Source organism: Calonectris borealis, chromosome 3, assembly GCF_964195595.1.
Source record: "Calonectris borealis chromosome 3, bCalBor7.hap1.2, whole genome shotgun sequence".
NCBI classification, from domain to species: domain Eukaryota; kingdom Metazoa; phylum Chordata; class Aves; order Procellariiformes; family Procellariidae; genus Calonectris; species Calonectris borealis.
Window position 1 is genome coordinate 22501504 of NC_134314.1, and position 16302 is coordinate 22517805.

The following is a 16302-nucleotide window of genomic DNA, read 5'->3' on the forward strand; positions in this document are numbered from 1 at the left end:
GTGAGTATCCCCGCGGGGGGCAGGCGGGCGCCTCAGCGGGGGATCGGTGGCGGGGGGCTCCCGCCCTCCTCGGCCGCTGCCGGGACTTCCCCTGCTGAGGCGGCGGCCCGCTCTGTCCTGCCCGCCGCCTCCTCCTTCTCCTCCCGGGCGGCCGGGTTGGCGGCTGTCTGTCCGGCGAGCCGCTGCGGCGGGCATGGCGGGGGGAAGGAAGCCGCCCGCCTCCCCTGTCGCTGCAGAAGCCCCCCAGAAGGGCGCAGGGCGCTACGAGGTCGGTCAGCCCTTGGCGGGCCGCTCGGGTTCCTGCCCCCGAGGGTCTCTGCCGCGCTGAGCCGGTCGGGCTCTCACCGCAGGCTAAGCAAACGTGCTCTTACACGGCGAGCAACGCTTAGTTTTTCCATTGATTTCTCTTCTCGCCCAACGTTGCGGCATGTGGCGCATCCTCCGAGTTGAAATTTAAGAAGCGTCGAATACGGCGTTGGCCTCGCCAGGCTGCTGGTGAAGTTGAGCACACACGCTCTTCATTTTCCAGAAGAGCTTGAGTGGTTTTTTTGTATCTGGCTTCACCTGTTGGGATATCCTATGTACCTGGCTGGGTTTTGTAACGCTGGCTGCCGGCCCTGCAATGGCAGGGTGTGGCCGGGGCTGGATTCCTCTGCTGCTTTTAAGACTTGTTTGCCTTGTTTTTCAGTCAAAATGCAGCACTTTGGAGGTTAAATAAAAATGCCAGATTCTAAATTTTGTGCCAAATCTGTGACTTTCAAATGAAAATGATGACTAATTAACCATTATAACTGAAAAGCTTATATATAGCATTTTCTGTGCAATGGAACAAATAGCACACTTCATATGCTAGCCTGCATACATCACTTTTTTCGTAAATGCAGTTGTACAACTGCATTTTGTGGTATTCATTTATTTAACTTTGCAGTGGAAATTACTGGTAATCAGAAATATTCATCCTCTATCCAGCATTCCTCTCCTCGTGCGCTGCAGCACTCTGCTGTTGCGCAGGCGGGCTTGCAGGTGTCAGGAGTGCGAGGTGGTGGGGCCAGAAGGAGGCCATGGCACCGCTCAGCTACCAGATGTGGCCTCAGCAAAGGCGAGAAGGGCGAGAGGAGTCTGTTGTGTAATTCTCACAGGTAGCTCTGCCACGCAGCGTAGAGCGCCTTTATTCCTGCTTTCTATCAAGTGGATTGCCTTGAGGTGTCAGTATAGGAAATAGATTCCCTGCCACCACCACCCTTCTATGCATTTGTGGGTCAGGGGGAGATGAGGCTGTATGTAGAAATGCATGCTATGAAATACCATTCTGGACTTCATATAAAACCCAGTATTTGTATGTGTGTATGTTACATGTAGGCACATGCCTAGCTCTAACTTTGAGATGAAGTATTTCATGTTTCCATCTCTTTGGGAAGGGTGCGGGGAGGATTGTTGTCTTAAGCATTGTTCTGCGTTCTCAGCCCTCAGTATCGGAAGAGTCATAGTCTGTACCTTCTTCAGTTTATGTCAACTTCATACCTTTGAAATTAACTGTAACAGAATTCACCGTTGTTCTTTGTCTTGTATCATGGTTTCTCACCACTAAGAATTACTATTTCTGATGTGATAAGCTCTCTATATTTTGGGGGTTTTTAAACATCCATTACATTGTTGTAAAAGAGCCTGTAATGCAAGGCTGCTATGAGGAATAGGCTGTATGACTTAGTGGGCGAGAAACACTATTGTGAACAGGACATTCTAAGAGCTTAAGTAGAAGTCTTCGAAGTCTTGATTAATAAATATCAAGCACTTATACTTCCTGGGGGTTTTTGTTTTGGTTTTTTTTTTTTTTTTAGATGTTCATTATTCCTTTTAGTTTGAAGAAATATTTCTTGTGTGATTAATTGTAGAAATTATTCATTGTGGGAATTAGTAACTTGTTAGATTTGACCGCCGCACACAGGGAATTGGGATGTGTATGAAAGGGGGAAATGAGAGGGACAGAATGATAGTGGCAGTTTTACTGATAAGAATGTTAAATATTTTCTGCAGGAAATGGCTGAAGTCTGTATTTTGTTAAGGTACCCAAACATTTTTTCATTTAGTTTATTATTATAGCATACGGGGCTATTGTGTAGTGCACATTGGGATTGTAGTCTGTCACGTTTTTTGTCCTCGCTATGCTTCTGTCCCTGGTGAGAAGATAAACAAGATGTTTTTTAGGATTTTGTTCTTAAAAGCACAGCTTTGTTTTAGTTAAAGCTTTCTTGTGTAAAGATTAATGTACTTATTTACCTGCTTGGATTGCCTTGAAGAGTATTCTTCATGATTAAAATAGAGTTAGCAAGCCGAAGTTGGGATTCCCTTTGGGATTTTCCCCTTACCCCCATGTCTAAATTTCACATATCATACTAACTCTTGTATCAACATGAGGAGAGACAGGCAGAACTGAATTCCTAGCTCTCACTTAGCTTCGGTCATACTACTTATCTGGCTTGGTGGGCAGCACCCAACCCTTTTGGTACCAACTGTTTACACATCAAACATATTACAATACGTGTATATGAAAGACTTGCTAAAAGGGTTTCAGGTAGACAGTTTCCCAGGGCTTGGGTGGCAGAGTGGATAGGTGTGGTGGCGTGTTTTGAGCAAAAGCCTGCAATTCTTGTAATACAAATTCTTGGAAGCGTTCACTTGTTAGTCTCAAACAACCCCCAAGGTAACTCTGCCTGTGGTTCTTGTTGTAGAGTGTACCACTGTCTCTCTATTCTTGAAAATGCTGTTTTCTGACTATCTTTGTACAAACTGAGTGATTTCTTCCTCATGCCTCTTGTGTTTATCCTCTCTCCTAGCGCAAAGGCTGCAACTCAGTTGTAGAACTGTGGACTCAGTATTTTAGCGTTCTTGTCATTGCCAAAAATTACAAGGATTTTTGAAGACTTTTAGCTACAGGTGTTCCACTGCTCTGCCTCCTGTGCAGTTGGACAGATGTCTGATGTGCCTTTTGGAACCAATCCTCTGATTCAGCTATGCCTCAGAGTGGTAGCGACTGTCTTCATATGCCACAGTTCCTTAGAAATGAGGAGACCTCACCTAGTTGAAAAATCTTGCATTACAAAGGGAACACATTTTTCTTTAAAGTGCTATGGAAATCAAATTTCAGCTATGTCAGTATCATTTTACCCTGATACGTTCCAACTCTCACCAGAAAGTTCATCCTTCTGAGAGATGAGAGGAAAGTCAGCATGTCTGTTTAGAATTTCCTCCAAGCTGACTTCACTACAAAAACTGCTAGGAACCCAAGTCATCAAATGCTTTTGATAATGTGGGTGGCTCTGTGTGTTACAGGGTTTTTTCAAATTCCTTGACTTTTCTCAAAGAAATAGTTAATTCAAAGTGGGATTGAGGACTGATTAAGTACCAAGTGATGCACTTTGTGTTTGGGTTAGTTAAGTCCTTTCCTCTTTGTTGAGAAAAGTAATAAAAAATATGCACACAATGAAACGACAGGCATGGGGGTTTTTGTGTGTTGTGGGGTTTTTTTAGCATTAACAAAATGGATATTCCATGTGAAAAATACTGAGCTCCCATGGTCTAGAAGTGCATACATAATTGGTAGCAAAATCTGCAAGGGCAGCTTGTCAACACTAGCAGCTGACCAAAAACCTTGTATGATTTTGGACACTAGGCATGACAATATTGACACTAACATAGCTAACAGGCATAAATATTTTTGTCACATTTCATACAATTTAATTTATTCAGATAGCCTGTGCAGAGGCTAAGCTTATTTTTGGATGTGTTATTTTATGTAATTACTGCATTTCAAAAAAATTTTGCTTTGCTTTCAGGAAGGTCATTGGCTAACATCTCAGTTTGTGTCTCTATAAGCTTGAGTTTACAAAATCCCTGTGCTTAGAGGACAACAGCTTAAAAACTTGACTAGGAAGGACAAGTTTTTGCCTTTAAAAAAAGTCATAGCAGAAAGCCCTAAACCGAAGTTAGGTGCTTATAAAGGCTGCAAAGAGCAATTTGCCTTGGAACACCGGATAATAGGAAAAGTAGTACAAGTGCAGGTTAGAGGTGGGGCAGTTTCCCTCTACAGGTTCAGAGTTACCACAGTTACATGCTTCCAATAATACTGGCTTCCTTCGAGTTATCTTCAGAGACATTTTGATTTCCATAACTCACAGTATTTAAAAAAAAAACACCCAAAAAAACTTCCAAAAACTGAAAAACACAGGCTTACAAAGATGAGAACAAAGGAAGAAATCCACTCTCTATCTCCATTACTTTCTATGAATGGAAAGGCTTCTGTGTTTGAAGTAGTTCTTTTTTGACTAAAGACTAGTGATTCTGTAGGTTTTGGTTTGACTTCATACTGTGTATTTGCATACCAAAATCCAAATGTAGATGACTGGGTTTGTCATCATTGTTGTCTGACTTCTTCACTGTCTTGGAATAAGCATACAGATGCAATGCTAGATTCCATACAGGTTTTCAGAAGTACTAATCTTTAAAATAGCATTTCTCATTTTTTTCCCCCTTGAATTACTACTCACACTAAGCTTGTTGAGGAACAGTACTGTGTGAAAATTGGTAAAATTTCAGGAATCCAAGTGATGAGGAGCATGGTAGAAATGCATGAGGTTAGTGTAAGGCTTCACTGTACAGAGACATGCTGTTTTCGCCTTTTCAGCTTTGCTTTCGTTGCCTTACACCAATGTATTCTCTGTTGTCTTGTCTCCCTTTCTGTTCTCCAGCTGCCTGTGGCGGAATTGTAGAACATACACAATTGGCATGAACCTCTCTGTCAATAATTGCTACTTTCTCATTCCTTGCTACTGCTCTCCTAGACTCCTTTTTGCCGTATCATTAGTGCTTTCCAGCAGGATGATCAAAGTGCACGTTCTGAGGCTTGCCTTTTCCATGCTCCTTGGAGTTTCAAGGAAACAGTATCTGCTTGTTGGTGTTGGCTCCAAAACCAGGAGTATGGAGCTCAGGCTCTGACAGAAGGAGCCTGCTGGGTCTCAACTAAAGGGGCTGCTTATTGCCATTATTTTATTCCATCCTTTTCCTTCAGGTTCCTTTTCAACTTCTGCCACTATTTCCTTGGACTCCACAGAACTTTTCTTGACTTTTCATTGACCTGGGCTGCTTTGCTGTCTACCTTTGGCTTCAAGTGTTGGAAGTAGTAAATGAAGGAAGACTGATGGGAACACGTTTAACATAGTCTGCTGCTTGTCATCCACTCCTTTAAAAAAACAACTTCACTTTTTCTTGGGCTAGGTAAAATGCTTACAATGCACGTCTTACACGCTGTTCTAGGACTTCCAAGTACCAGATGAATCCCAAGGCTGGAGCTGGCTGCCACAGTACCACGATGTTACACATTTGTGAAACCAAAATTACATTCATCTCTTTAATTGTAATGCTGAATTGAAATCTCTTGTTTAGGCTCTTGTCCAACACTGCACTGTCTTGCTTTTCAGGTTTCTCTTTCCCATTAGATGTTCTTCCTTAACCTTTCTCAACTATGCTAGTTCTCGTTTATGAATGTTCTTAATTTATAATTTTGAATGTTCTCTGTTCATACTAGCTTTTTAGCGTTGATGTTGCTGCTATAACCATGGATATTTGCAAATCAGCTATGTTTTAATGTGTTCTTGTGCTGTTTCTGAACTTTTTAGTGAAGTGAAAGTGAAGACTGAATTACTGTCTGAGGCTCATAGAAGATATTTGCCATTGTTTTTTCTTCTTTTTGTAACCAAAAAAAACCAAAATCACCTTCCACCAAAATACTTCAAAGCTCATACATACATGAGCAATGTATGTATGAAATCTGCATGTGAGGCTTTGTCTCCACTTCATCATTGATCTTCTTTGAAACTGTGCTTTTGATGTTCAGCTTCTCATAATGCCACCATGCTTTATTTCATCTGTTCATATTCAGCAGAATTTTGATTATATCAGAATTAGTTATAGCTTTTAAGTAAAAAGGCTTTATTTATTCTTTATTACACCTTGCTCAGATAATTTCACCAAATGTTCAGCCAACACATTATTACTGTTAGTCAGAATGTAAATTAGAGGCTGACGCACTTGCCTCATCAGCTTACAAATTAAGCAGTTAATCAATTTTGGTGTGATATTCCCCCGTGGGGTTTGTGTTGCTGACTCACATATGCTCAATATCTTTTCTTTTCAACAACAAGCAGCAGTGCAAATGAAGCTTGCTCCCAGCTGAGCATTCGCTGGTCACGCCATTCCAAATCCATCAGTCAGTATATCCTCCTGATAGATATTCTTGTCTTATTGCTCCTGGTTACCTCTTCCCTGAGCACTGGTTGAATACAAAACAGACAATTATATATGCATACTTAAAAGCTAATAATGGAGACAGTGCTACAGGATTATTCCTTATGTTACTGAAGGGGTAAACTGAACATGGAAATTCTGCTTGTTTCTAAATATTTAGTACAATATTTTTATTAAAGAGCAGATATTTCTGTAATGTCTGTTCAGTGAAGTTTCAATATTACATTGGGTTTTAAGAAAAGAATTTTACAGTTCAAATCCTAAGGTAAGCTTGAGGAGAAGGAGGACAATTTGGTAGGTGAACAGAAGTTTAAACCATTTTTGATGTCCCAGAAATCCCACTTATGGTTTTGTCTGTTTATACAATGATTAAAATAAGTAGAAACAAGATTTTGTCCCTAACCTTCACTATAATCTTTAGTAATTTTATTTCTATTGTATTTTGGGGCAAAGACCACCATTTTATAGTGCAAACCTCCATGTACTTATTTTAAAAAAAAAAGTAGTTTTGAATTGTCTTCCACATATTTGTGCAATTTTCCCTTTATTTGTTTTTTTAATGAAAAATTTGTAATGTCCTTTGCCTTTGGACAAAGTTTTACAAAACTGATTGATCTAAAATTTGATAGTAAGAGCGAGGCCTCACCCACGCTATATAGCTAACCATTAAACTTTGCCTTTTAATGTTGATTGTTGTCTGTGTCCTTATTTAATCTTGAATTCTGTCAACAAAATCTTGAATGTGGCATAGCCTAACAGGGAGAGCCAAACCTCCCCCTTTCCTCAGCGATAAAAATATTAGATTTCTTTTGCTGTGGCTTTAGCAATCTTAGCAAAATGGGAGTCCAGACAGGCTTTATCAAGCATCATATTAGCTGTAATTAAGGTCAGGGCGTAGGCTTGTTTTTGGTTGTTGTTTTGGTTTGTTTTTTTTTTTAAAAACAAATTGTCAGTTCCTCAAGACCCTTGTAGGCATCCTGCTAGTTCCTTAGTATCTACATAACATTATGGAAGTAAATAAAGGAACTCAAAACTCAAAACACTATGGAAAGAATCATATGGTAGCCACTTTGAGTAACTGTGTTGGTTTTCAGCAATGAAAGTGTTTAATCAGTTGGCTTGTTGATCCTGTCCATTGTTATTAAAACCTTTCAGTGCCATGCTTGCTTGCCAATTAAAGTCGCTTTAATTTTTGTACCTGCTGCTGTCTAAATTAAAATCTGGATGTAAGTCATCTTACTTGCAACCCTTCTCTACAAGGTGTAGCTTTGAGCTCTTCAGTTGGCAGTGCGTTCAACCTCTTCCTTTTTTCCTTACCTCTCCCCTCCCTGTATCTCTGCTGTGCTTTAGAAATATCATCCATTTCTTAGCCCGCTTCTGAAAACGGACAAATCTGGCTCCATCTGTGTACATTTAGATGAGGAATGTCTCTTCATCTCCCCTATTCCGTGGTAGTAAAGAAACCCCACAACATGTGGCACAAAGAATACCCTTTTAGAGGGATTGGAAATACATAATTTTCAGTTTGCTCAAGCAATGCTATTCTTCTGTGTGAATTTTGCATTTGGGAATATGATGTTTAGAATCCTAGTGCAGCTAAATTGCACCACCAGCATAAAAATAAGCCAGGTAGGAAAATCATGGAGTCAGCCTAGGTATCTTGAGAAACTTTCAAAGTAAACACTGAAGAGAGTTACTTTGACATCCTCCTGCCCCAAGGTGTGACCAAAGCCTGATTTTGAAACCAATTATGTATTGAGAGTTGAAGAGACAGTGATGTAGTAACAGTATTACTTTTGCTGGCTCATGAAGTTCAGCTTTGAGTTGTCTTCAATTAAATAGTAATTCCTGCATGCACATAAACATACACACACTGTTTTCTGGTAACCGTCAAATATTTTTGAAGCAATTCTGAATTTGAAAATGCATATGAAAACTGTAAATTGATTTTTTTTTTTTTTTTAAACTCATCTCTTCTTGTTTGCAGACTTTTAGATCTCAAAACATCTCATGTTTTCTCAGTGGACTTAGCTAAGGGATTTCTCTCCTAATCTGTTTGAAATAAGAGCTTTTTTTTTTTTCCTTTTTAGTAGTAAGAAGAAATGAATTGGAGATGTTCCTCAAAATCTGAGATTGGCCAAAGAGAAGCAAAGGGGAGGCCGGAATGCATGCAAAGATAAGGAAGAGGACAGTGAGAGGAGCATAGAAGTGTATTTTATTTCTCTGTAATCTAGAAGCTGGATAATGCTTACTTTTGTTCTGTAATGTTTTTTATGTCCGTAATGTATTTTATCTCCAGTGTGCACACATCTTATTTTCATTGATCACTTTGCTAGGGAGTCCTGCATGGTCAGGGATGTAACTGTCCATTTTACCACAGTTAAAATGAAGCATATCTTCCACTTTAATCTTATTGAATAGTAAGAAGAATTAAGTACCATGAAATATGTATCTTGAGAAGACTGGGTAGGTTACTGTCCTCAAAATTGAGACCTCTAAACTTATAAAATATGTTAAGTGAAAACCTACATACAAAAGTGTTCACCTGATTATGCAAATGGACACGCATTGTGTGTTACAATATCAATTGTGTATTATAAGTTATAATATGCCAGAAGTGTATTATTCATGCCTTCTTGAGAAGAATGGTGTTGCAATATGCTTTTTGTGACTGCCTCAATGTATCTCCGTAGAAAAGCAAAAATCTTCCTATTTTTCTCTTACAACATGCTGGCAGTGTTTCCCCTCTGACCTTGAAAATGTAGCGTCAGGTACAAACAACAGAAGTAATGGAGACATTTGCTCCAGCCCAGTTTGTTAATCTACCAAAAGCAATTATCCATTCATGTTTTGTTTGGGCTACACTGGCCTCTCTTCTTCCTGTGTCCATGTAGCCAAGTTCCAGCCTGGTGACCCAAGGAAGAAATGCGTGTTCAAAACTCCTGCAAGCTAGCTTACAATTTTAGTGCCTTAACAGTCAGAGAAAATTGCACATGCCAATAGTTTTTTCTGAAAGTCCTGAGCTCTTAGAGTTTAGAGCTTCACCTTCCCTTATCCCTTCACGCATCAGGACTTGGCCATCATCTTAACTTTCTGAAAACAGAAGGGATGATTAGGAGACAGAATTAGTATGTCTTCTCTCTGTTACCACAACACAGTTTAGTCTGTTGCATTCTATGTATCTATTTCCTTCTGTTTCCCGAGGCTGATATTTCTGCACAACCTTGTGATGGCTGCTGTTACTTGAAACTCTCCAATGTTACACATGCTGCATTTTCACCAAAGCCAAGTATTGCTACAAGCTTTCACAGGGGAAGCTAGTTCAAAGTCTCAGCTGTCAAAATCTTTCTTGTTCTGGGAGTCTTCTTTCTTGCTTGGAGAACATACTAGAGGAATATACTTCACTTTGAAAAGTAGAGGTGTAATTCCTATTCTAGTCAATGGAGCCTGGACAGAAATTTCAGCTGACTTGCTGCTAGGTGTTTCACTTAGTCTGAGCTGAATTGCTCTCCAAGCTTCATTGACTAAAATGTATTTAGTCCTCACCTTCATGGCTTTGGGTGGGAATGTTGCCCAGAGTGAAGAGGTGAATGAATGATCAGGGAATACCGGTTAAAAATCTAGGCTACTTTTGACTGAAAGTTTTTTTTTCTCTGTGCACGGTCTTTTCTATGCTTTTGTAAATTTAAGAACAGTGGAATTTTTTGGAAATACTGTTGCTAGTTCTTTTCAGAGATAAGATGTGAGGCTAGATGCATCTTTGGTCTGACAATATATTCATGTATTACTGGGACGATTTGTTGCTGATAAACTTGGAAATGGTGGGTGTTGATATGTCCAGACAGGAAAACAAGAATAATTTAAATGAGGGGTTAATGAGCTTTGAGGGGTTTTAGTAGATGTAAGAATCAAGACTGACTCATATCTTTTTATCTGCCCTAAGGCCTCGTTTTGCAAATCTACAGGTGAAACAATACTCTTCATACATAAAATGGCATTTGTACTGTTGCAGAATATTAATATCTTATAATACTTGATTCTGTTCAGTAGTTGATTAATGGCAGCAGATCTGGTAGATCTAAATGGAATCAACACTCTTGTGCAGAATTTATGATCTCGTGGATTTGGGCGGGTAAATTTCAAGATTTTTTTCTTTGCCACTGTTGTCTATGACTTTATAAATCAAACCTAATCTATTCCTAATCCCTACTTTTTCTACAGTTGAAATCTACAGAGGTGCTTATGTTGGATCACATTGGAGAGAAAATATTGATAAGCACTTCAACAGGAAATAGGTTTCTAAAGGAAATTGCTTGGTCTGAAACAGAACTTTGTTTACTTTCAGAACATGCTGCAAGTTTAGCTCTGTAAGAGAAATCTCGTGAGGAGAAAGGAAATACCATTCATTAATGTGAAGAGAAAGCAGAGATGTTAATATTTTAGTGCTGTATGTTCATTGGTCAACAGTTGCAGGTTTGAAGGACAGCAGAGTTGATGATGGTACAGAGAAGAGCAATTAGAGTGATCAGAGTGATGGAGCAACTACCTTGAGGAGAGACTGAGAAGGCTGGGACTCCTGAAGAAGTGGAAAAGGCTGGGGGGCTGTGGCTATTTATAAAAGCATGAAGGTAGCGGATGGGTTGGATGCAATAGTTGTTCACCAGAATTCATGAGATTTGAACTAGCAGACATTCACTGTAACTATTAGTTAAAATAGATCAAGTATTTCTTTAAGTAGCAGGTAGTCAACTGCTACTGTAGAATATCAGCAGGTTTGAAAAGGTATTAGACAAATTCATATGCCACAAGCCCATAAATAAATAGTGACAAGAACAACTGAGGATGTATCTCCAACATCCTTGCTCTTATCAGTGTGGATTCTGAGGAATTACAAGATTGAGGAAAAGAATCATAGAATCATTAAGGTTGGAAAAGACCTCTAAGATCATCGAGTCCAACCGTCAACTCAACACCACCATGCCCACTACACCATGTCTCTAAGCGCCTCATCTACACATCTTTTAAATACTTCCAGGGATGGTGACTCAACCATTCCCTGGGCAGCCTGTTCCAAGGCCTGACCACTCTTTCAGTAAAAGAATTTCTCCTAATGTCCAATCTAAACCTCCCTTGGCGCAACTTGAGGCCATTTCCTCTCGTTCTATCGCTAGTTACTTGGCAGAAGAGACCAACACCCACCTCGCTACAACCTCCTTTCAGGTAGTTGTAGAGCGCGATGAGGTCTCCCCTCAGCCTCCTCTTCTCCAGGCTAAACAGTCCCAGTTCCCTCAGCCGCTCCTCATAAGACTTGTGCTCCAGGCCCTTCACCAGCTTTCTTGCCCTCCTCTGGACACGCTCCAGCACCTCCATGTCCTTCTTGTAGTGAGGGGCCCAACACTGAACACAGGATTCGAGGTGCGGCCTCACCAGTGCCGAGTACAGGGGCACGATCACCTCCCTACTCCTGCTGGCCACACTATTTCTGATACAGGCCAGGATGCCGTTGGCCTTCTTGGCCACCTGGGCACACTGCCGGCTCATGTTCAGCCGGCTGTCAACCAGCACCCCCAGGTCCTTTTCCTCTGGGCTTGTGTGCTCTTTCTAAGTGGCATCTTCTGTTACTACCATTAGAGACAAAATGTGGATCTGATGCAGAAAATAATTTCTTATATTTGCTGTTTCCTGGTTCGTTTGGTTTACTCTTCATTTGTAAAGAATCACTTTTCCCATACAAATCACACTGTCTTATTTTTATATGAGCTATCCTGAACTAACCATAGACATAATTTCTTATTTCTTTCATGTTTTACAGTGAATAACCCTATACCTTCCAACTTGAAGTCAGAAGCTAAAAAGGCAGCTAAAATATTACGAGAATTCACAGAAATAACTTCCAGAAATGGACCTGATAAAATCATACCTCGTAAGTAAAGAAAATGTTTCGATTCAGCTAAAACCTCCAGTGCTCCCCTGGTTTGAAATCCTGCTCTCTTTATCAATTCCATCTGTTTTCACTGACCATAACTTAGGGAGGAATGAAGATCTAGGGTGCCATAACTTTTGTGAAAATATTTTGGAAGTAAAGGGGTTCAGTTTGCTGTATTCTAGGCAGACATTACTTACTGAGAGAGATCTTTTACGTGTTTCCAACCATAGGGTATCTGCACAGGAAGGCTTCTCTCTGGGGTGGGTGGACTGTCTCATGCTCACCCTGTGAATGTCTGTTCTTAAGGGAGAACATGGAATAGTAGCTCTAGTCCTTGAATATCTGTGTTTATCAGAATTAGCTAGGTGAAAATAAGTTGAAGGAAAGAGATCAGGGTACATTTCCCCTTTGATACAGATTAAGCACTCTTGTTTGCTTCTGTCCTCTTTATTTTTGCAGTTGTTATTCTGTGTTTCTCCTAGTGTCTTTCTTCATCTGGTGTTGCTGGTTGTGGCTTTGAATTTATAACTATTATGTTCCAGAAGGCCTGTAATAAGACTTGTAGGATGATGACATTTTATTTGCCACAAACACTGTCTAATGATATAAGCTGATTATGCTGCTGTGTGTTGCTGTGATTTAAAGTCGGACTCCTCTCCTCCAAAAATCTGTAGAGACATGAATGTCAACTATTTACTGCCTCGTTATCTTGCTAAGGGTACTCACACACGATGTTCGTGACAATAAGCAAACTAATTCTGTATGAGCTAACTGGGATGGGTGAAGCAGTTGTGGCAGCGTAGAGATCAGCGCAGGCTAATGTAACCTGTGACTAGCTTTGTGGTTGACTGTGGTGTGGAGGTGTCATTATTAGTTCAGCTTTATTACAGTTTTCTTTAAGCTTTTGCTTCGATTATTTGACTCTTATGTGTTCAAAATTGTTACTTTCCCCTTCTCTTTGAACTACTCTTACAAGATCTTGAATAAATGATTTTGCTGTTTCAGCCCATGTAATAGCTAAAGCCAAAGGCCTTGCAGTTTTGTCTGTTATCAAAGCTGGATTTTTGGTGACCGCTCGAGGCGGAAGTGGAATTGTATTAGCTCGTCTTCCTAATGGAAGTAAGTGAATATTTTCCTTTTGTACTTCATGGCAGAATTAAAAGGAAAAAAAAAATTTTTTTCTTCATTATTTCTTTTCATAGCATAAAACACGAGACGTGTGAGGAGTCAAGCCAGCAGGTGACAATGTTTGGTTTGAAAGTTGTCTTCAAAATTTTGTGCCAGATTTAAATAATGCTTTCAGTATCTGTGTAGAAAAGTCTGAAATAGAAAAGCCTATAGTTTAACATTAATCAGAATAATGAATTATATCCAGTCATGGACAACTGTATGATAAATAATTTGTAACAAAGATTTGTTTAAATGAGGGTTTGTATTTCTTACATTCCTACCAGTGGGATAAATCAGTATAATTATGTGATTGCGTTCTGGTGGTTGTGAACATAATTTTAAATAGAGAACTTGTTAGCATTTTTGAACTCTAATAATAAAATTGTTATAATGTGTTAAAACTTCTGTAAATTTGTCTTGTTTTGCATGACAGCCTGGTCTGCTCCTTCTGCAATAGGAATTGCTGGCCTTGGTGGTGGATTTGAAATTGGAATTGAGGTATAATTTCGCATTTGAAATGACTTGTTGGTAACTTTTTTTGCAAGAAATTAAAATGCATTGACAAAGATCTAAATGTTGGTGAGATAGTAGGATCCATTTTTCTGTGTAAAAAAGCTATTATAAATTCATTTATACAAGACAAACAAAATACGGGCTTTTGATCAGTCTAATTGCTTGGAGAGATTTAAAGGAAGAGAAGTGGCATAATAGCTATTTCCTTGATTTCTCACTTCTAGCAGACTGAATTTTTCCCTTATGGAAAACTTCCAGTCAGTGTTCACATTTAAGCCAATAGGAGTTAATTAAAAGTATCCTATACTTAATACTGTATCCAGTAAAGAGGAGCGGCTGAGGGAACTGGGGTTGTTTAGTCTGGAGAAGAGGAGACTGAGGGGAGACCTCATTGCGCTCTACAACTACCTGAAAGGAGGTTGTAGTGAGGTGGGTGTTGGTCTCTTCTGCCAAGTAACTAGCGATGGGACGAGAGGAAATGGCCTCAAGTTGCGCCAAGGGAGGTTTAGATTGGAGATTAGGAGAAATTTCTTTACTGAAAGAGTGATCAGGCCTTGGAACAGGCTGCCCAGGGAAGTGGTGGAGTCACCATCCCTGGTAGTATTTAAAAGACGTGTAGATGAGGCGCTTAGGGACATGGTGTAGTGGACATGGTGTGTTGGGTTGATGGTTGGACACGATGATCTTAGAGGTCTTTTCCAGCCTTAATGATTCTATGAAATATATAAACTTAAAACTTGTAGAAATTGGTTGAATTTTATTCCTGTAGGAGAGATTATAGTTGACATAGTTGTAGTGGTACTTATGGGTGGTTTTAAACAACAAGAAGGAAATCACAGACTTCAGAAGTCATAGTATTTGCATGTTTTTCCAAGTGAAACAACTTGGTACCTCAAATTAAAGACCAATTTTAAAATTCATGTAAATGCTTTCCTTGAAGGTTTTCTCACTATGGATTCATTTAGCTTTAGCTAATGAATAAGCATCCTCTTAATGGGTAAGAGGAGGTAGCAGCATCCTGAATGACATTCTCTCTCCATTCCTGGATGATTCAGAAACTACTCATGTCAGCCATCTTTTGTTTGGGATGGAGTGGAGGTTACCAGGGGGCTAATAACAAAGGCCTCTTTTACGCTGTGTGTAATACTTCTGGGCCAGCCTTGTTTTGCAAATAATCTGGTATTTCCTTTTGTATTCCCTGCTGTCACTGTTTGGAATTTGGGGTAAGTTGAAAGTTTTTTCTGAACCTGGCTTTCAATCAAGTCCATCAGATGAAAGATCAGGCACTAGTTCCTGGGCACATCTGTTTAAAAAATAATCCATCACAGTAAGCTACAAAAGTGTAATCTACTCTGTTGAACAGGCTGGTACTGCTGCAGGTTTTTTTGGTTTTTTAAATACTTGTAGTGTGTTTACTGAGCTTTCAGGTAAGATAGAGTGATCTTTATAGGATTATGCTTGTGTTTGAAAGACTTTTTCCTACTTTAAAATGCTTCATAGTTTGGGAAAAGAGTTGAGACTTCTGTTGAAATTTGTTAAATTGAAGAGAGTGATATTTTTACAGTACTGATGGTAATAGGCATCAACTTAAATAGTAGTAAAAGTTCTTCGATACATGCATTTTGTTTCCATATCCAGGCAAATAAAGTCTTTCAAAAATAGTGATTTTCTTTTTTTTTTTATTTTGCATTTGAATCTTTCAAAAATACTTTGTTAGCTCTCCAGTTATTTGGTTTAATAGTTTCTTGAAGAAATTGGCTACATCTCATATATTCAAGTCTTAAAAAAATAAATATTAATTCATATATATACACAGACTTAGATATATATTAAACCCCTAATTTTCGATCAAGAAAATAAAATTTTGTCAATAATGGGAAAACCTGTATTCTTTTTATTGTTGCTTATTCTTTGGACAGACAAACAAGTAATTTTTGTTTACTAAGTTCTGTCTTGCTGTTACTAATTCAATTATGGAAGGATCAGAATGGTTTTCTTAATCTGAAAATGCCTTCATAATTGTTTGCAAAAGCCATAGAAAATAAAAACTTGTTAATTGGGAAATTTTGAATTAAAATAGTGTTTCTGTTACAGCTGTTGTCTATCACATACTGACCATATCTGCACTTGAAAAAAAAGTCAAATTTGTTTAAAAATGTAAGTGAAAGGACTCTTAGTTTCTAAATATCTTGCAGAAAAAGTATCAACTTTGTTATGAAAACTGTTTCAAAAGAATACTTTGCAAGAAAGGAAGTAATTCTCTGAGAGATTCTCGCTTGAATTAAAACCTTGATAAATCTGGAGCTAGTTTTCATTTGGGGAAGGGAATATCTTCGATGCTCCCACCTGTTTTCCTGCAAATCATACGATTCTTTTCCCATGCCATTCGAACT

The 16302-nt window shown here is 39.1% G+C and overlaps 1 protein-coding gene across 2 annotated transcripts in view; it reads left to right on the plus strand.

Annotated features, from left to right (window-relative positions):
* SH3YL1 (SH3 and SYLF domain containing 1) overlaps positions 1-16302 on the plus strand; it is a 50904-nt gene that overhangs the window by 188 nt on the left and 34414 nt on the right. For both annotated transcript variants that reach the window (XM_075145146.1, XM_075145145.1), the window contains exons 2-4: positions 12113-12223; positions 13232-13345; positions 13830-13894. In XM_075145146.1, coding sequence (XP_075001247.1) covers positions 12113-12223; positions 13232-13345; positions 13830-13894 — 290 coding nt within the window. The remainder of the gene's footprint in view (positions 1-12112; positions 12224-13231; positions 13346-13829; positions 13895-16302) is intronic.